The sequence below is a fragment of the Cynocephalus volans genome, chromosome 12 (assembly GCF_027409185.1).
Source record: "Cynocephalus volans isolate mCynVol1 chromosome 12, mCynVol1.pri, whole genome shotgun sequence".
NCBI lineage: Eukaryota > Metazoa > Chordata > Mammalia > Dermoptera > Cynocephalidae > Cynocephalus > Cynocephalus volans.
This window is the reverse complement of record NC_084471.1, coordinates 100,022,813-100,042,919: the sequence shown is the minus strand read 5'-3', so window position 1 is coordinate 100,042,919 and position 20,107 is coordinate 100,022,813. Positions and strand designations below refer to the sequence as shown.

The 20,107-nt window shown below is 45.8% G+C and overlaps 1 protein-coding gene across 1 annotated transcript; it reads left to right on the top strand.

Moving 5' to 3' along the window:
* The first annotated feature begins 3,203 nt into the window (after positions 1-3,203).
* BCL2L14 (BCL2 like 14) lies at positions 3,204-17,356 on the top strand. The gene is made up of 5 exons (XM_063076371.1): positions 3,204-3,639; positions 8,188-8,367; positions 10,359-10,429; positions 13,314-13,580; positions 17,318-17,356. The coding sequence occupies exons 1-5, from the start codon at positions 3,204-3,206 to the stop codon at positions 17,354-17,356; spliced, it is 993 nt and encodes a 330-aa protein (XP_062932441.1).
* The last annotated feature ends 2,751 nt before the right edge of the window (positions 17,357-20,107 follow it).

The following is a 20,107-nucleotide window of genomic DNA, read 5'->3' as shown; positions in this document are numbered from 1 at the left end:
ATTCTAGGTGCTGAGAAAACCAGCCAAAGTCCCAGTCTTCAGGTCTCACAGTATACAGTATATACTTCGTTCATATGTACATATACAATATATACTTTCAAGTATAGATGTCTCTTTTAGTCTGTAATATGTTTCCCCTCTTCACCTTCTTTGGTGCTATTTGTTGAAGAAACTGGCTCATTTGTCTTGAATTTACCACATACTGGATTTGGAAAGGTGCTTCCATAGGTCGTGAGTGTATTTTTCTGTTCCTTATATTTTCTGTAAACTGATAGATCTAGAAGCCTGATCAGATTCAGATCCAATTTCTGTGGACCAGGAGACACAGAATGGTTTTTTCAGCTTTAGTGATATGAAGGTTGGCCATTGGGTTCAGGTGCTATTGAAGTGATCCAGCCTTTATGCCAAACTTCTTTTTTAAAAAAAATAATTTATTGAAATATCAGTGATTGTACATGTCTGGGGGGTACAGCGTTGAATATCGATACCTGCGTGCAATACGTGATTATGCCAAACATTTTCTGGGATCGTCTGGCTGCTGGGTGGAGCCTGCCTTGGAGCACGGGCAGGAGTGGAAGCAGGGGGTCCAGGCAAGAGACGGTGGTGCCCTGCGACAGGAAGGTGAGGCGACAGTGGGACACCGGCTGTGTGTCAGGGGCAGAGGTGACAGGCCTGCGCTGTGGGCTGGACAAGAGGGAGGACGGGGCCGTGAGGACGCACGTGGGGGCGCGGCGGGGACGTAGGAAGGAGCATGTGCTTCCAGCGGCGGGTGCTGAAGGGACCCTGACAGAGCGCACAGAGCTTCTTGTCCTGCCAGCGCCAACGGGGAGCCGTGGAGGAAGAAGGGCCACTGAGGCCCAGGATGTGCAGAACGCGCAGGAGGAGAAGGGCCGGGCCCCTGCCCCTGCCCCATGCCCCCTGCCACCCTGCCACCCTGCCACCCTGCCACCCTGCCCCTGCGAACTCCACTTCCGTCCCCTCCGTCTGCAGCGGGTGTTTCGGCGGAGCCCCCCGCAGCCTCCGCCGGCCTCACGTCCACCAGAACCCACCGGCCCCGGGGGCCTTCCCGGCCGGCCGAGCAGCTTCCATTGCAGCTGGTGCGAGCCCCTCCAAGCGAAGGCGAGGAAGCGGTGCTGAGCACGGGAGGCGCGGAGGGCCTCCGAAGAGCAGGACCACAGGGGACAGCTAGAGAATATCCTCGGCCTAACGACGTGGAAACAGAGGACAAGGAGCTGAGGCCACCTGCCCAAGGACGCTGCGAGTTAGGAGCCGAGGCAGTCCTGGTCCCTTCCTTCAGACCCCAGTCCCATTGGTCTGTGCCACGTGGCACTGCCTCAAACCATGTCTGCAGTTACTGTCCCGTTTCTTTATAAATTGGTCCTGGTGTGATGGGTACAGTGGAAAGAAAAGGAGGGACATGCCAGTCGTCCCCATTAATATCACTACAGCTTATTTATTATTGTACCAGTTACATGCCTAAAGACTGTGAGTGTGTGTGTGTGACTGTGAGTGTGTGAGTGTGACTGTGTGACTGTGTGTGTGTGTGTGTGTGTGTGTGTGTGTGTGTGTGTGTGTGTGTGTGTGTGTGTGTGTGTGTGTGTGTGTGTGTGTGTGTGTGTGTGTGTGTGTGTGTGTGTGTGTGTGTGTGACTGGCCAGACCCAAACCCTTGGTGTAATAACACCGCACTCTAACCCATTGAGCTAACTGGCCAGCCCTCAAAGAAAGTCTTAAAGTAGTACCAGTAAGGGGAGGGAACATGGTTAACAGCCACGTCAGAGGCCTGGGATAACCACTGTACTAGAAAAAAAATCATGGTTACTACTTTGAGCCAGCTTCTGTGCCTGGACTTCTCATGCACTGTCCTGTGCCCTCACAACATCCCTACAAGGTGTTTATTATTATTTACGATTTGCCTGCAGGAAGCTCAAGTTCAGAGAGGTGAAGCAACCTGCCCCAGGTCACAAAACTAGTTGTTGGTGGCCATAATTTGAACTCAGGACTGACAGACTGGGAAGCCCAAGGTGTTTATCAGTGCACCACTGCCTATGAAATTTTAACCCAGTGAGAGTTGGAAGGGCTTGCTGGCATCTGAGACAAAAAGCAAAATGTAGTCCTCAACATGCAACAGAAGAAAGCAAAGTAGATAATTAGCCAAAAGGAATTATTTCCTAGCAGGAAACCAGAAAAAGAGGTGAAAGCTTAATCAAGAGAAATTAAACACAAGCGGTTCATGCTCTCTCGCCAGATATTTGTCTGGAAATAAAGATGAAACTCTTCCATCCCCTCATTCTAGTGTTTGTACCAATCTCTCTAAAACACACATGTGATCACATCAGTTTCTGTGCAGAGCTTTTAAAAGCTCTCCCTTGCCTCCATCAGTGCTTTTCAAGTCTGTAAAAACAAACAAACAAACAAAAAAAACAGGATTTTTTTTTCAAATGAAATCTTACGTGGAATGCCAAATATGGCAAGAAATAGAGGCAAACCTGTGTGAGCTAAAGCAGAGGGTAACAGGAGAAGGGACAGAGGAAGGGAAGGGTCAGGGGACCCAGACACTTCTCCCCCCTGTTGACCTCCCCCCTTTTTTTGTCTCCCCGTGTAGACCTTTGACCCCCCTCCACAGTCCAAGGCTCCTTTGGAAATGTACTGATTAACATGAGAAAACACAAAACTTTCAGCTGATATTCAAAGGCCACCATACTCTGGCCCCAACTACCATTTCATTCATTTTCCCTCCACTATTGCCAAGCCCTGGCTGTGCACGGATCTCACACGCGGGCTGTACCCATCCTCTCAGCATCTTCAGACATCCTGGATTCACTGCAGCCTACCCCCTGCCAGTCCAGTTCTTAGTCCCAGTATCCACCCACCTGTCTCAACCCTTTCTGTCTTTCCAGAAACTGTCACTTGCCCCTCTCTGTGATGCTGACCCACCCCTCCCATCTCATTTTCTGGCGGCCATCTGCATCTCCTTAGAGCTCTTAGTTCATTCTCTTGTTTGGAGTTATCTATGCCTGTGTCTATCTTCCTGTCCCAGTAAGACGTGGCTTTTCCATCTCTGATGCCTCCTGGCTGTTCAGCACAGACAGAATAGGTGCTCCATAAGTGCTTATTGAGTTTTCACCCTGTCCGTCCTAACCTACAAAGACTACGGGACCAGCACATGGAAGGACACAGTGTACTTTGTTGTTACAGGTCCAACATGTGCAGCACCAGTGCGTATGACCTGGAAGAAATCCCCCTGGATGATGACGACTCAAACAGCATAGAATTCAAAATCCTGGCCTTCTATGCCAGACACCATGTCTTCAGGAACAGCCCTGCTGACTTCTCGCCAGAGCTGCTGAGAACAAGCAGTTTGTCCCAGAAGGGGCTGAGGAGCTGGTCAGCAAATGATTCACAGCCACAGGTGTCATGGCCTTGCAGAAACTCCCGGTCCAGCGAGAAGCCCATACGCCTTCCCAGGAAAAAGCTGGCTTGGAAAACATTCTTTAGAGGAGCGGAGGAGGGAGACGACTCGCAGAGTTCGTGTGTGGAGGCCTTTACTCAGGGTGGAAGGACGGTGGAAAGTCAGGGTCTTTCCAGTCAGAAGTGGTCCCGGTCCCTCTCTACCGGGGAGCAGCACTTGGAGCCTGAAGGTAGGCTTTGGGGAATTCCTCTCCGCACCCAGGTCTTTCCCTTCTTTGTGTGCGCAGGGGTGCACCTCTTCCCATCCAGGAAAGTGGCCTTAGGGCACTCACTGGGCCCAGCTTTCCAGCAAATTAGTATTCAGTGCTAGCCGCCCTACCTTTTTCAAGACTGAGCAGAAAGGAGGAGGGTGGCAGTGAAGAGTGAAGGGACAGGTTTTCTGGCTCCACTGGCTGTAAATAAGCTGCCACCCCAATTCCTAATTCTCAGTGCCAGGGGCCCATACAAAGGATGCGCCAGGCTGCTGCTCTCCCTGAGGGAAGCCAGCTCGCCTCTCAGGGCCTCTATGTTTCCATCTGTACATCCCGCCCTACCTCTTAGGGTTGCTGGGAAGATCAGATAGCTGTATATGAAAATATTCTTCAAAGCGTAAACCATTCTAATAAAATAACTGGGAAGCGTTCTGGGCAAACTCCTCCCTCAGTGGGAAGAGAATTAATTGTATTGAACAAAACATCTTCACGAAGAGCTTCATCACAGACAGCTGCCCTTCGTCTGCAAACCTAGACACACACATCTTCCGCTTCAACAATGTCCACTGCCCGAGGCCCAGATTGTAAAAGAAAGCCCCCCTCCAGCTAGGTTTGATTGGCCTGAGTAGCTTGTCAACAATTAGTCAACAGGTGGCAGTAATGCCTCAGTCTTAAAATGTGACTGTCCAGGCTAATTTGGAGGCTCAGCCCAGGCAGGATCCACTTTAGATCGTTCACTATGATTAAAGAAACTCCCACTTCCCATTAGACTTCCAGAACTTTAGAACAGGATTCTCCGGGTTAACCTGATCACCCAGGTAACAGAAGGAAACGAGAGTCCCACAGAAAGAGCTTCCAAAGGAAACTCAGGGGTGAGCAGCAGAGCCTGGACTGATGAACAGAAGTCTTCATCGAGGGCTTTGTTTAACCTTTACAACGAGGTGTCTGCTCTGAGCTCTGCCCAGCGAAGGCTGGCCACCGTGATTCCGGGGCAAACCCAGCAGGGTGTAGGTACCTAAATAGGCTTTTGTGCCTGCACTGTGGACTGCCCGGAGACAGAGAAAGCTTTTGCAGACTTTAATTTTCTGGCTTTTCCTGAGATAAATGACATTCTGTATTTGGATATTTACTGATGTGTCATTTGATTTTTTTTATTTTCTAACATTTCAAGAAAAGCTTTTTTTCTCTCTCTTTTTTTTTTTTTTTTTTTGTGTGGGGAAAGAAAGCTTTTATGTGAGATTGGGAATGAAAGATTGAATTCAAAAAACATTTACATGATGGGTTTATGGGCAGGATAGTATTTATGGCTGAATAACTATATCGCTATATATGTATGTATTCTCCCTAAAATAGCAGGAATGATCCATGCTCATACCAGCCTGAATGCACCCAGTCTCATCTGATCTCTGAAGCTAAGCAGGGGCAAACATGGTTAGTACTTGGATGGGAGACTGCCTGGCAATATGGGGTGCTTTAAATTTAAAAAAAAAGAAAAAAGTAGAAATGGTCATCTCCTGAGGAGGCTTTGCTTTAAACACATATGTAGAGCTTATCTTCCCATCTCACTTTTCACTCCCCTCACTTTCTTGTTTAGTTAATTATGTGGTTTTTATATTAATTTTGTTGATTTTATACTGGGTGTGACCCAAGGGAGCTGCACGTTCTATTTGTTTCGCCATATACAAATCAGAGCTTAGCAGTTGGTTTCCTCTGGGTTCTTTCAATTAAAGGTCACAATTTAGCCTTCTGCCATTTACAGGACTCAGATACCGGGCTTAAGTGGGAACTGTAAGGTTATGTCCCAAGACGTAAGTCTATTAATTAGTAAGAGGGCTTGGGTTGTAGAGAAGTGGAGGTTAACACCAGTTTTAAAGACTGCCAACCCAAGGTCTTTTCCTTGTGAATCTTTTGTTTCTCTACAGCTATGATCTGCTACATGTGGAATGTTATAGTTATAGGTTAAGAGATATATAGTGGAAGATCCAAATATCCGAGGCTTAAATAGTACAGGGGCTTACTTTTCTCGTCCATAAAAGACGACGAAAGTCTGGCAGCTCAGGCTTGATATGGAAGCTCCATGCAGTCGTTAGGGATTTCTGGGAATTCTGTCATCCTTCAGCTAGTGTCTTGCAACCTCAAAGTCACCTTACATTCCAAGGTGGCTGCTGGGACTCCAGCCATCATGTCTGCATTTCCAGCAGAAAGAAAAAAGAAGCTAAGAAAGGACAAAGGGTGCCCTATTTTCTGGATAATCAAACTCCCTTTTAGAGAGCTTTCTGGAAACTGCTCCGTACATCTCATTGGCCACTCCTTACTGCAGGAAGGGCTGGGAAATGTAGTTTTTTCAGCTGGGTCCATTGCTGCCTCTTACATTTCAGGGGTCCGTTGCTAAGGAAGAAGAAGGAAATAAATACTGAATGGGCCCTGCCCTTAAAACAGCTGCCTCAGGCCAACCCTGTTCTCCTGCCCTACTTGGCCCCGCAATGACTCCCAAAATACACTCCAGAGGATGGGCAGCCTTTCTGTCCTCTCCTCACCCCCATCCATTTCCCCTTGCCTATCCGATGGAACCAAGGCTGACAAGAAGATATTCTTTTTTTTTTTTTTTTTCATTTTTAAAAATTAAGGTATTCAAGATGGGAATCTTAACTAGAGCCAGTTCATCTGAATCAAAATATGTTTGCTCATATTTTTTCCTGCACTTGCCTTATCTGCATCCCTCCATGTCCACAGATTCACAGAAATCAACACCCTGTACCCAGTCAGCCAGATTAGGCACTTCTGGGCCTGCTGGTGGTCTTGTGGTTGCCCTGCCACATGGTGGGATGGGCGTGGGGATGTGGTGGGGGTGTTCATCAGCCTTTGGGGGTCTTCACTGGCCTTCTTAGTGTGCAAGATGGGCACAGGGTGACTTCCAGTAGGAGAACCACGTGCCGGTCACCCTAGACAGGCTGCACAAGATTGTAAGGTAGTGGGTGGAAGCTTTCCTTTCCTGTCTTTGGAGGACACCACAAGAAAAAGTTCCCCTTGGCCTTGGGAGCCAACGTTTTGCTATTTTCCTTGCCAGGGGCTGTGGGTGGCCAGCATTCAAGAGGAGGCTGGTTGGGCTACAATATGGTGGTTAGAAAGTGAAGAGTATTTCCAGTTTGGATGTTAACATGAGAAGAAAAGGCATTGATCCTTCTCTCCTTGACCTCGCTTCTCTCTCTGATTCAATCCTTATCTGTTTTTAAATCCTATGGGCTGAGCATGAAAAAGATGTCCATCTGAGGAAGGCATTATGGACAGGGTGTTATCTTCTGTGGCCTTTCAGTGAACAGCCAGAGGCACCTACACTGTGGTGCTGTGGAGGAATCCAGGGAGAGGATCAGAAACCACCTTGGCAACAGGACCCAGGCCTTGCCTCTCGTATCTATCATGATCTACAAAGGCCAGGAGTTCCCCAGGAGTTTTAGCACACCAAACCCCACTCCATTACTTTCTTCAGTCTTGTGAAGTGACCCAGTAGTATTCTTCAAGCATTACTTGATACAACTCCGCTGCTCCGTTTAGCATCAAAGAGAGCTTGTACAAGCTTCTAAAAGTTACGAACTTAGTGACAAATCAACAATGACAATTTTACTACTCGACCACTCAGCCATACCACCTGTCCACCCCCCCTCCACCCTACCTGCAACTGGGGCAAAGCTGACTTCTCTTCTACAAGTTGCAACATTCAGAGGACAAGTGCCATCTAAACTGTCCTGTCCCAGAATGCTTTATTCTGTAATTCTGCATGCAAATACATGACTTAACTCTTTTCTGGGACTACAAATTCTAGAAGACCACAGGTTGCAGTCTAGGCATCCTGTTTTATCTATAAGCATTAATTGAATGCTTTCCAGTAGACATGGAAGAGAGGGAAGATATGTGCCTGTATAAGCCAGGGAGTTCGGTGTTTACTTGAGTGATGAATATGGTCTGAGAGTGAGGATATTTCTCTTTCCTCAGTGGCCAACCCCTAAATGCCTGTCAAACTATTGAATGGCTTCCTATGTATGTAGGGGCCACCTCTCCGAGCTATAAAGGATATCCAAAAAAAAAAAGAATAAAAATAAAAGCATAATGAGCATTCCCTTTAGCAAAGAACTGAGCACTTTCTTTTGTGTTTCTTCCCTTGCAAAAGAGAAAGGGGTCCCTAATTTTGCCAGACTTCAGAAACAGAGTGCTGAAGGGCAGTTGTTTCAAGGTGACAATCATTCCTTTGTGTACTCCTCCCACATCCCAGCCTCTGCCAGGCAACTGCCAATCCTTCCTGGAGAATGACCTCGTATATGCTCACTCACAAAGACTCTCTCTCTCTCTCTCTCTCTCTCTCTCTCTCTCTCTCTCTCTCTCTCTCTCTCTCTCCCCCTCCCTCCCCCTCCCCCGCCCCAGTTATTTCCCTCTCAGTCTGAGCTGCTCTTTTCATTCCAAGCAACTGTGCATTCCAATGAGCCAGACAAAGTTCTGGGAAGGGCCTCTCAGCACCATGTTGTCTTGTTTCAGCTGTGGACCCCAAAGTTGTTTCCATTGCCAACCGAGTTGCTGAAATTGTGCATTCTTGGCCACCACCAGAACAGTTCCACTTGCAGGGAGGAGGCATCAAGGCCCAAGGGAACCGCAGACCCCAGGCTCTCTGCCTCCAGGACGAAGGCTCCCAGCCTAGCACTTCAAGTTCTAAGAAAGGTAAATGTTCCTCCTGGGTGATTGTGTGCAGAGGAGCACTCGCTGGGCAGGGTATACGAGCATGTACATGCTTGTTTAGCTCAGGGCTCTGCCACTTGAGGGTCTCTGCTGACCTGAACAAGGGCAAGACAGCCGCAGGCTCAGGCACTGAGCTCTAGCTTGAGAGACCAGCATGAGGTGAGGGGACCGTGCTAGCAGATGGAACCAATATGCCAAGCTCACTGTCAAGTCACAGGAGTGGTCTCCTACTGAGGGAGAGGAGGAAGCCCAAAGCCTGCATGCAACCTTGCCACAAGGGGAAATGCGTTATTAGAGCTGACCATATTAGCAATGGCCCTGGACCAGTTTGTGCTGGGGCTTGTTGGAGCATCAGCCCAGGGATTTATAACATGGCTCTGGGCTCCTGTGAGAAGGCAGGGGGTTGTCCGATACCAGGGCTTGTGCAGAACATGAAGCAGAACTGAGAAGTGCGTAGGGACCAGACTGGGTCAGTTGTAGCCAAAGCTATAGCGATAGCTGGGACAACAGATCCTGTCGGGCTTGTCGGCTATGAGGGGAGAGTTGCGGGGAGCAGGACCAAGTGCCACTGGAGGAGAAGCTCGCTGCTGTGCTCCCTCACCAGCCGCCACCCCTCCCACGTGGCTGTCCCCAAACTCCAGGGGAGGCTGAAGCAGAGGCGGCTCCTGGGTTTGCAGCACCCTAAAGGACAAGGCACAAAAGTTCTCCCTCCAAAGATACTGGTGTTTCCCCACCGCTGAAGCAGAAAGGGGACCACACTGGGGGGGCCATCAGCGGCACCAGAGGCTTTGAGTAAGGAGGTGGAGCAGAGGAGGAGCCCCTGAGTGCTGAAAAGGAAGCGGGGACACTGCCTTGCTCTCCAGTGTGTCTGCGACACCCTCGTCCTTTGCGCAGGCCGGGCCTGCAGGCCGCTGATGCAGCCGCTGTCCCAGACAGGGGTGGCAGATGACAAAAACGCCACGTGGGCTGTGGAGACGGCGGTCTGTCCCCCCAGGGCACTTGGGCCTCCATCTCCCTCTCACCTGGCCCTCACTAGACCCTGCTGGTACTTGCTACCCCGGTTTCCTGGCCTCTTTCCCCCAACCTCAGACAAACACCAGGACTCCATGACTTCAGAGACGGTGCCACAAGTAAGAGAGACTGTCCTCTCAGTAACCACCTTTTCTCTTTCTATCCTATTGCAATAAACATTTTCATCGTGTTTAGTTGTTAGCAAGTTGTGAGACAAGAAAACCCCACCTGCCCCACCCCGACGTGCACGCCACACTCCAGCTGCAGCCGTCTGCTGTCCCCTGCGCTTCAGCCTGGGGGCTGGGGGCACTTAGTACTCTTACTTACACCCCACCGCGCTGTAGGGACACCGCATACAAGGTATGGATTTTGGTCAGATAAAATAAATCAAATTTGAAAGATAATGTAAAAAGAAAACAAAAACAGGAAAATAAGATGGGTTTAGAAATGAGGCTTATGCCAAAAATGTAGGCCGGAGGGGTTAAGGCCTCTTAGTTGTGGGCCATGAATTTGGCTCTATCTTTTCTAGCAGTTAACAAAAAGGGGAAAAAGTGATCAAATATGGGATTTATAGTGTTCTTAAGGAAAAAGCGTCATCTGCTGAGAAAAGGTCTAAAAACCAGAGGGACATTTCTCCTAAATATCTTCAGAGACAGGTAGGATCATAAGTCATAGAACTGATGTCTTCAGCAACATTCTTAGGTAAAGATAGTGATGAATTTGACAGTGAGAACTGGGGGCTAAGCTGAGAAAAAAGAGGAAAAAGGGAAAGGAGGGGACGGGCGGGGTGTCTGCAGGGGTTTGTGTCTGATCAGAAGAGATGAGGTCAGATTCATTTGCTAAGAATTAGAAAACACACTTCTTCCTCGATCTCTAACCAAGACACAAACATTGCCACTGGAAACACTTAAGATTATTTTGTGCTGCTCTTAAAAGTAATGACTGGAATTTTCCTCTGACAGATGGAGAAGAGCAAGTAATAGCCAAAATTGTGGAGCTGCTGAAATCTTCAGGGGATCAAATGGAAAGAGAGGTATGAAGCTCTTCGGACTAATGTGATTTCTTTCTGTGCCCATGCGCTAGGACACGAGAATGGAATTGTACTCCAGGCTGCAACCTTATTCTTTTTCAAAGTTCTGGTTTCTCCTTAGTGCTAGATTTTATTTCCCTTGGCGCTGAAATTTTTCACGCTGGCAGCATCTCAAAAATGAATCACTTTGGAAAACATAAGTAAACCTTCTGGAGCCTGCTTGGAATTTTTGGAAACTAAAAAAGTAACTTTGTTATTGTAAGAAAAGACACCAGTAAATTAAAACAGAATAGAATTATTAATCTCATTCCCCATGTACCCGATCCTCAGTTTAGACTCTTGCATTTGCCCTGCAGCCGGGATACCTGGGTCCTAAGTTGCTCAAAGGCTGGAGTCCTTTCTGATATCTTGACTGTTGTCTGCTCAAGGTCTCTCTTAGCAGTTTGGCCAGGAGGCACATTAGTCTTCCTTGGAGAACTTGTGGATTCCCTCCCACTTAGAAGTTGAGACCCTCCTTCCAGTCAGCTGTCAGGTAGATCTGGTGAGCATATCCTAAGTGCAGGCAGAAGGCCTTCTCTTCTGAATGCCATCTCTTCCGTGTCTGCCACCCACAGACTACTGCGTAGTCTCTAGGGTCTGTCAATCAGGGTCTGGCCTGTGGACCCATGTCCTCACTTTGCCAGGATCCATGGGGAGGGAGTGGGGCCCTGGGGGGCTTCTGCAGGAGCGGGAACAGCACCACCTGGCCGGCTGCCCTAGCCCCTCACAGCCTGCTCACGGCTCCTCTCTCGATAGCTTTGTCAGAAGTGTGCCCAGAGGACGGGGACCAGGAGGGTGAAGGGCCTGGGAGATGGCAGAATGAGAAACAGTGAGAAAAACAGGGAGATTAGGCTAAAGAAAAGAGAAGAGGGGGTGTGAGCTTTGGGGCCACAAATAGAGGGTGGAGAGGGTGCCGAGGAAGCAGGAAATGGAACGTGATACATGATTTAAGGACAATCCTGTGTTGCTCCAGAGCTAGCGTTGCAGAGACAGAAGTTACAGGGCTATGGATTTCTCCCCATTGTGAGAACGAATTTTCTGGCTCTCAGGACTGCCCATCAGGCTGCCTTGTAAAGGAATGCTGTCCCTGTCACTAGAGGAACTGCAAGGAGATGCCAATAGCCGGTCAGCAGTCAGTGCCCAAACTCGGAGGTTCTTCACAACTCTGAGGTTCTGTGGCTCTCGTGGCCTCCCTAAGCAGTAGGTCCTGGTAGCCCACCAGAGGTCAGGGAGGCCAGGGCTGGAGGGGGACAAAGGCGACCCTCAGGTTATGAAGAGAGATGCTTTCCTTTTCACCTGCCCCCCCCCCCCCCCCCAAATCACAACCTTCAGCAACCTCTCTTTGCTTGGTGCTCTCTCTTGAAGATTTCAGGTGTATTTCCATTATTTATGCGGAAACCTTAGTTATTATTCCCTTTACATGTTTACGCAGCAGAGGACTCTGGTAGGTGTGGCCTTGTGCTGTGGGAAGTGTCAGAGGAAAGGGTCTGCAGAGTCACCCCCACCCCCCGAGGTCACAGGCAGGCTGTCCTGCACCTCCCTGACAGGCCAAAGAGCCAGGTGCAGCCTAGAGGGAAAGGTGAAGGCCAAGGATCAAGGGCGCTCTGGGGAAGGGGCTTGTTCCTGGCCTTTGACTCTTGCTGCTCCGGCACAGGCCACACTCCAGCTGCCCGTGAGGTTCTGAGCCCAGCTGCTTCAATTCGGTCCTGATGAGCAGGCGTCCTGTCTTGTGTGGAGGAAGCGGGTCCATTCCTGCTTCAGATTTACAACTTCAGATTTACCCCTTGTCTCCAGAAGTTGGGGGGTTGGCCTTGATTCAGGTAAAGGACACTGATCCTCCAAAACCTTCATATAGCATCTGACTCATCCCCTAGATATCCCCATGAGAAGCAATATTTGTTGAGAACCTGCTTAGCTGATCATTCCTCAGGGACAGAACTAGAAGATTTTCAAATAAACATTTAGTCGGGTTCAGTTCTTAGTTTTAGTCCCAGCTCACTAAGAAATTTCTACCATATTAACAGGCATTGCAAGGATGGCTTTACATGAGGGTGACATATGGTTTTATGACATAAGCCCTGAAAAAGAAGCAGAGGCAGTACTGATTTCTTTTTTTAAAAAAGATATGGTAGTTCAAAGTAGGTAGAGAAGAGAGATACCAGGTTCAATGGAGGGGCAGGAGGTAAAATGGATTCAGGAATCAATGGATTTGATTTTTTTTTTTAAGTGAACATACGTACTTCAGGGAGTCTTCCCTGACCTCCTGTGCTCTCACAGCATTCTGAAAAATGACTGACATTTCCAGAGCACCTCCTCCATGTCCAGCACTGTGCTAAGTGTTATGCTCAATTACCCTGTCGTGTAGTTACCATCATCATCTTAGCTTGGAGATGACAAAACTGAACCCAAGAGGTTAAGTCATTTCCCTAAGATTGCACAGCTAGTACGGGGTGGAGCAGGGGTTTAGGCCAGGACAACGGTCTCCAAGCTTTGGATTCTGTCTGTTACACTACCTCTAGCCAAAACTCAGCACTGTTTTGCAGCCGTCACTACACTGTGAGCCCCACGAAGGCCTGAGTCTTCATCACCCACGGACCCTGCTCATCATGAGTGCTCAGAAATATTTGCTGAATGTTGAGTGAATGGACTGTTCGATTTTATCACTTATTTGTTCCAATAAGCTGAATTCACAGAGCAGGTACATGCCCAGTCGGGTTCTGCAAGACATCTGCCATGGTTGAGACTAGAATCCAGGGTTCTAGTGTCCAACATTTGAGCTAGAGAGTAGCCTTCTATCTGTCTCACTGGGCCAGGCTGCTTTACTGAATGTTTATCCTCTTGTCCACAGTTGAAGAAAGGCAAAGCTCTGGTGAGCAGCTTCCCAGACGAGCTGTCCTACTCTGTCTGCAAGACCATCATAGACCAGTTCCTAAGGGGTGTGGACACCAGGGGAGAATCTGAGATCAAAGCTCAGGGCTTTAAGGCTGCCCTTGCAATAGATGTCATAGCCAAGCTCACAGCTATTGACAACCACCCAATGAACAGGGTGCTGGGCTTTGGAGCCAAGTACCTGAAAGAGAACTTCTCACCTTGGGTCCAGCAGCATGGTGGATGGGTAAGTGCATCTTACTTACAAATGAATCTTCTCAGAACACAGAAGAGATGGGATGGAAGACTTTTTTGAAGTGAAGGGAACACAGCTGTGAAGCAATTCTCATGGGTTCGGGACACTTGAGTGGCACAAGATATATCCCACTGATGGGAACATAGTTTTACTGATTATCCTCAGCATCAATAAATATTTACTGTACTCCCCAAGGGTATGTGGGGTATGTGTGTGGGGAAAGAGGGACTGGTCAGATGCAACAGGAAATGAAGAGACGCTGAGATATAAAATGTTTAGATAGATGTACTTACTGCTTTCACAAATTCTGCAGGCAGCGGAAGTCCAGCAGCGGGACAGGGCAGGCAGATGTCAGTCACACTGGCAGGGGCCGACAGGGTGTTGGGGCTAATCCTCACACAGAGACCCAGGCCTCATGACGTTCCTCGTTGCTGCTTTGACGCAGCCATTTCAACAGGGACATTTTGATACAAACTAAAAACCAAACAGTTACACTTTCATCTATTTTTAATACCTGATATCAGTCAAAACAGACATCTTCCCCCTACACCTCAGCCTCAATCCTGCCCCCAACGTTTGCAACCATCCCCTGAGATCTCCTCAAAATTTCCATATTTAAATGGCTACTGGAGGTCAACTTGGCCCGAATGCCGGACCCTGCACTTTACACGTCAGCAGGCCTAGGCCGCTCCTAGGAGGGCAGGCCTTCACCCTACATTGTCTTCAATCCTCTTTCTGCTAGAGTGGTCTGGGGTCCAGCAGGAGGTTTGAGTCTGCTCTAGGAGTGGCCAGAGTGACCTGGGACCTCCAAACGGGCTCGATCTCTTGGTTATCAGAATAAAGTGCCCGCGTGGTCTTCAGCCGCTGCACACTGAGCTTGTCTAGTCCTCTGTTCCTTTCTGCTTCCTACCTTTGCACCAGGTACGATAACCCTTCAGTGGTTGATCTAGACAACCAAGGCTCTTAAATACTCTAAATTCAAGCTGCCTTAACTCATTCGAAATGGAGAATAGATTCCTCGACATTATTTCAGTTCTACCTAGTCTTTCTTCCAGGACTCCCTCAAGTTCCTGCTGTGCCCCAAAACCTTTCCTGACCCCTCCAGCTCAAGCGCCTCATCAGCCTCTGACCTCCTACAGGACTTCACATTGGCACTAGAATGACATATAGGGAATAATCAAATTCCCAATTGATTATGTTTCAAGTGCTCATTTTTAAATCATTGTTGGTCCTGTTAATTTATTTTCCCAGAGAAATTGTAAGTATCAATTGGTTTCACAGGCCAGCTCTCAAAAGTCTATTTAACCCATTCATGTAGCTGAAATGGCATAAATGTTCTATTAGAAAGAGTGGTTCTACACCAAAAGCACAAGCAACTGAAGAAAGAATAGATAAATTGGACTTCATTTTGTACTTCGAAGGATACCACCATCAAGAAAGTGAAAAAACAATACACAGAATGGGGAAGAAATACTTGCAAATCATATATCTGATAAATGACTTATATCCAGAATATGTAATGAATTCTTGCAATTGAACAATGAACAGACAACCCAATCTTTTAAAAAGGCAATGGATTCTAATAGACATTTCTCCAAAGAGGATACATACAAATGATCAATAAGCACATGAAAAAATGCTCATTAGACTTCTTCATTTCAACGGGAGGGAAATGCAAATCAAAAACTGGTGAGCTCTGCCCACTAGAATGGCTAGAATAAGACAGACGTGTTGCTGAGGATGTGGAGAAATTGGAACCCTCATACGTTGCTGGTTGGATCGTAAAATGGTGCAGCCCCTTTGGAAAATAATTTGGCAGTTTCTCAAAATGTTAAATATAGATCCACTCCTGGATATATAACCAAGAAATCGGAAAATGTTTTTTCACACAAAAACTTGTACATGAATGTTCATAGAAGAATACATTATTCATAATAGCCAAAAAGTAGAAACAACCCAAATGTCCATCAACTGATGATTGATGAATGAATAAACAAAATGTACTGTATCTGCACACTGGAACATTATTTGACCATTCAAAAATAATCTATTGATACATGGATGAGCCTTAAAAACATTATGCTAAGTGAGGTGGCCGGTTAGCTCACTCGGTTAGAGCATGGTGCTGGTAACACCAAGATCCAGGGTTTGACCCCTCTACCAGCCAGCCACCAAAAATAAAAATACAAAATTACACTAAGTGAAAGAAGTCAGACAAAAAGACCATATGTTGCATGATTCTATTTACGTAAAATGTCCAGAATAGGCAAATTCACAGAGACAGAACGTAGATTAGTGGTTGCTGGGGGATGAGTGAGTGGGAAATAGCCTTTAGTTAGTATGGGGTTTCTTGTTGGAGGAATGAGGATGTTCTGAAATAAGGAGGGATGATCACACGAGCCTGTGAATATACTGAAAGCCACTGAGCTATGCACTCTGACAGTTTGAATTTTATGGTATAATTATAGTTCAGTAAATCTCTTATACAAACAATGGTTCTAATCCTAGTAATCATATACAAAGAGGAAAGAAAAATGAATGCAAACATTTTTGTTTTTATTTTTTTAATTTGGCTGCTGGTACTAGAGAGAAAAACATGTTCGATTAGAAAAAAATAGATGAATTCTTCAGTAGAAATGCTAAAGGGGATTTTGAAAGGCTTTAGAAATTGATGGTTCTTTATCATTTGTAGTTTCAATTCAAAATGCATTACTTATGTTATTTATCCAGGTTATCATAAACCTTACTCTCAACCCTTGGCCGTAGTTGGGTTTAATTTGGAGCATGTAAGTGGAAATTAGGGGAGGAAAGAAAAAGAATGAGAGAAAGGACTAATTTTTCCAAAGTTGTGAAAAAATGAAGGATGCTGATAAAAGAATTTATGAGCAGATAGAAGGAATATGAACTATGCAAGTGTGAAGATGTGGATTGAGATCTATGCTCAGTCTCTCTGAACAGGAAAGAAAAGTCACTGGGTGGTAAGGCTCCAAGGACTTCCACAGATGACTTGATGGCTCTCTGTGGTGTCCTTGTAGTGGTATAGAAGGGAGGAAAACTATTCCTATGCACAAGCTTTTCAGAAGCTCAAGTTTCCTAATTATTTCAGTATTCCACACTTCATCCAAGTACGTCTAACTAAACTGCAAATCTGTGAGGGTGGAATGATTTTATGCTTCCTTTTATCTCTCGTAGCTCCCATTACTTTATATACTTCATAGATGTTCAGCCAATATATGTAAAACAGAGAATGAATCAGTCACATGGATGAATAGCAACTCCACATACAAAGCATGCTAGACAAGCAACCGTGTGATTTTACTTTTTGGCTCTTTTTCCTCACTGTAGAGCACCCTTCACATAGTCACCCTGCAGTCCTGCAACCTCACCTGTTCTATAGCACTTTGAAAGGAAACGTTTGCAACCTGCATAGTCGTCAAGCTTTCAGTACCTACTTCTTTGAATTTTTGATACAGCCTCAAAGCCTTCCCATCCTTAAGAAGAGATCCAGCCCATCAGCCCTGGATGTGTAACGTTAGACCTTTACTGATGTTTTCCTTGCAGGCATACCAAGGATGCCAGTCACCTTTCCAAACCCTCCCCCAACCCTAACATAGTCCCAAGCCTCAGGTCATGCCTGGGATAAGAGCAGAGTTAACAGGCATATGTTTTCACTTCCACAGCATCTAGCTTGGAATTTTAAGAATCTGTTTCTCTTTTCCCCCCTCTAGGAAAAAATACTTGGGATATCACATGAAGAAGTAGACTGAAATATCAGACTTGTCATCTGGAATACTCATTGTCTGACTGTGGTCCCGTGCACATCAGTCTCAGCATAGACCATGGGAGAAAATTAAAATGTACAAGGCATGGAAGCATTGAAGTTTGCAAAACCATTATTCCTGTGACTCGAGAGGCATTGGAAGAGGCCTTGTTCATCTCCAGCTCATAGAATGTAGTAGCATGGTCCTTGACATTAATGTGTTTCAGGCCCTCCACTAAGTGTGTGAGAAAGTCAATAAAGATAGGTGGTAATTTTCCTTTCAAATGCTCAGAACAGAAACCATCATCCTGCCTCTGTTAGCTACTTTAGAAAAAGTGAGTTACAGATGTCTGCTGACCTCATGAGGATGAAATGATAGATTGTGTGTGCCTATTTTTCAGTTTCTGCTACTACTTATTTTTAACTACACTTGAGATGGCCTAATAATGGCATTGTTTCAAGCCTACCTTTAGGAAGATGTTGCTATTCATTAGTAGACATTGCTTAAAGAAACTCTTTTTTTTTTTTTTTTGCCGTTTTCGTGACCGGCACTCAGCCAGTGAGTGCACCAGACATTCCTATATAGGATCCGAACCCGCGGCGGGAGCGTCGCTGCGCTCCCAGCGCCGCACTCTCCCGAGTGCGCCATGGGGTCGGCCCGCTTAAAGAAACTCTTAAGTTTACTGCTACTTCCACTAGTTTGGGGGAGATACAGCTGTCTGTGCCTTTTTGGATCACTTCTCTCAGAATATTCTTTGTCAGTTTGGAAACTTCCACCTGGTACAAAATTATCACTCCCACCACCCTCAACTCCTCTCAGTGAGCACACCTCTATTTTGCAAGGTCTCTGGGACTTTACTTATTATTATTTGTGGTAGTGTAATGATTGGTAGCTGGTAAAATAAATATGTAGAAAGACAACTGTCAGAAGAGCATCTTCTGGTTAAAATAATAATAGTACTAGGGTTTCTGTGAGGATCAAATGAGTTGGTTTACATAAATGCTTAGAACAACAGTTTTTTGTATTTAGTGTTAAGTGTTTATTTATGTTCTCTAATATGTGCTGCCCTCAGCTAAGTTGAAAATTTCCTCAAGGCAGTCACTCAGTTGCTTTTCTGAAATCAATACTGTTCACAATGAGATTTTTTAATAAGTGAAATATGTTCAATAGTAAATGTTTAAGACAACAATTTTTAAAAATACTATCAAATTATAGAGTCTTACACATTTCTGGATCTCTGGCATCCAGCATGTGGCCTGATGTAAATAGGTGCTTAATAAATCTTTAATGAACAAATAAATGAATCGGTCAATCAGATATACTTTCAGGTTCAGGAAAGATTGGACCTATCATCAGATGCTTGACTAGCCTGCCCATCTCAATAACATAAGTTACTCTCTCTTATTTTCTTCTTCCACATGAAAATCATAAATGTTAGGGATAAAGGAGTCTCTTCTACAAATGGAGACACTGAAGACTGCCCCTTCTCCAACTTTGATCCAATCCTTCAAAACTACTTGCAACCTTGTACCACTGAGCCTTCATAACAATATTCTTTCTACTTGGAATGTTCTTACCTGCCAGCCTCCTTTCCCCCTATTCGCACTAATACAACTAACTCCATCCAGCTCACCTTTCAAAATTTACTCCTTCATTTCCTCTAGGAATCATTTGCTAATCCTTGCTGGGTGGCCATAAGGTATATTTGGATGCCTTTCCTCATAAGGATGCTCTAAAACACCCTGTATATAGGCATTGTACATAATACATTGCACCATAAGATCAGATATACCTGGTCTCTCTCAATGGATTATAAACTTTTTTGTAAACAAGTACTATGTTATGCCTAATTTAACTTTGTATATCTAATACCTGGCATATTTTTGGCACATAATTACAGAACCATACCCTAGCCTCACTGCTATAGCTTATAAAATCAGTATGACTGGAGTCCAAGATTTGTATAGTCATGACAAGCTCTCTAAGTGTTTGCAATATCGTCTACAGCTTCTGGCCAAGATGAAGTAACAGCAACCAGATTTAATCTGCTTGAAGTAAAAAAAAAAAGAAAAAAACAGACAAAATACATGAAATAAGAATTTTCAAGACATTGGGTGTTGAGCAATGAAGAACTGGACCAAGGGATGAGAAACTAAGTAAGCCCCATGATTGCCCTAGAATACTGCTTGTAAAGTTTACAGACCATGCTGGAGAGAGGGGAACCCATGTGGCGTTCGGCACTCTCCCTAAGTAGAAGGCATAGAGCTGGGAGTCCAAAAGGAAGTTTGCGGGACAGATAAAGGAGAAAATGAGAGTAGCATACAAAGCTCCAGAGACCTGCAGATAGTTTCCTCAAGTCTTCAGGTGAGTACTGAAGAAATTACCCAAGACTTGGGAAACAACCACCTGAAAATATTAAAATGATCATTCTCCAAAGATTACTACTCCAAACATCAAGAGTAGTGCCTATTTTGGCAATAGGTAGAATGCTCAGAAGAATTTTGCCTCAGAATGGGAAAAAACTAGCCCTAGACTAAACACTTTCTGTTCCTTCCCAACAAAGATTAAGGGCAAAAACTGAATGGATTAAACTGTTATTAAATAAATCAGCTGTGTTTCAGAACAAAGCCCAAGAATCTTTACAAGATTACCAAAGTATCTAATATCTGATAAGGCAACATTCACAATGTCTGATATCCAATCAAAAATTACAAGGTTGCAGGAAGATGTGGCCTATAATGAGAAAAAATAAGAAAA

Bases quoted from the DNA above. Each gene is read 5' to 3' on its own strand.
- BCL2L14 (XM_063076371.1), top strand. From the start codon at position 3,204: ATGTGCAGCACCAGTGCGTATGACCTGGAAGAAATCCCCCTGGATGAT. The intron at 8,368-10,358 runs GTAAATGTTCCT...TTCCTCTGACAG, and splicing joins CACTTCAAGTTCTAAGAAAG to ATGGAGAAGAGCAAGTAATA. The intron at 13,581-17,317 runs GTAAGTGCATCT...TCCCCCCTCTAG, and splicing joins TCCAGCAGCATGGTGGATGG to GAAAAAATACTTGGGATATC.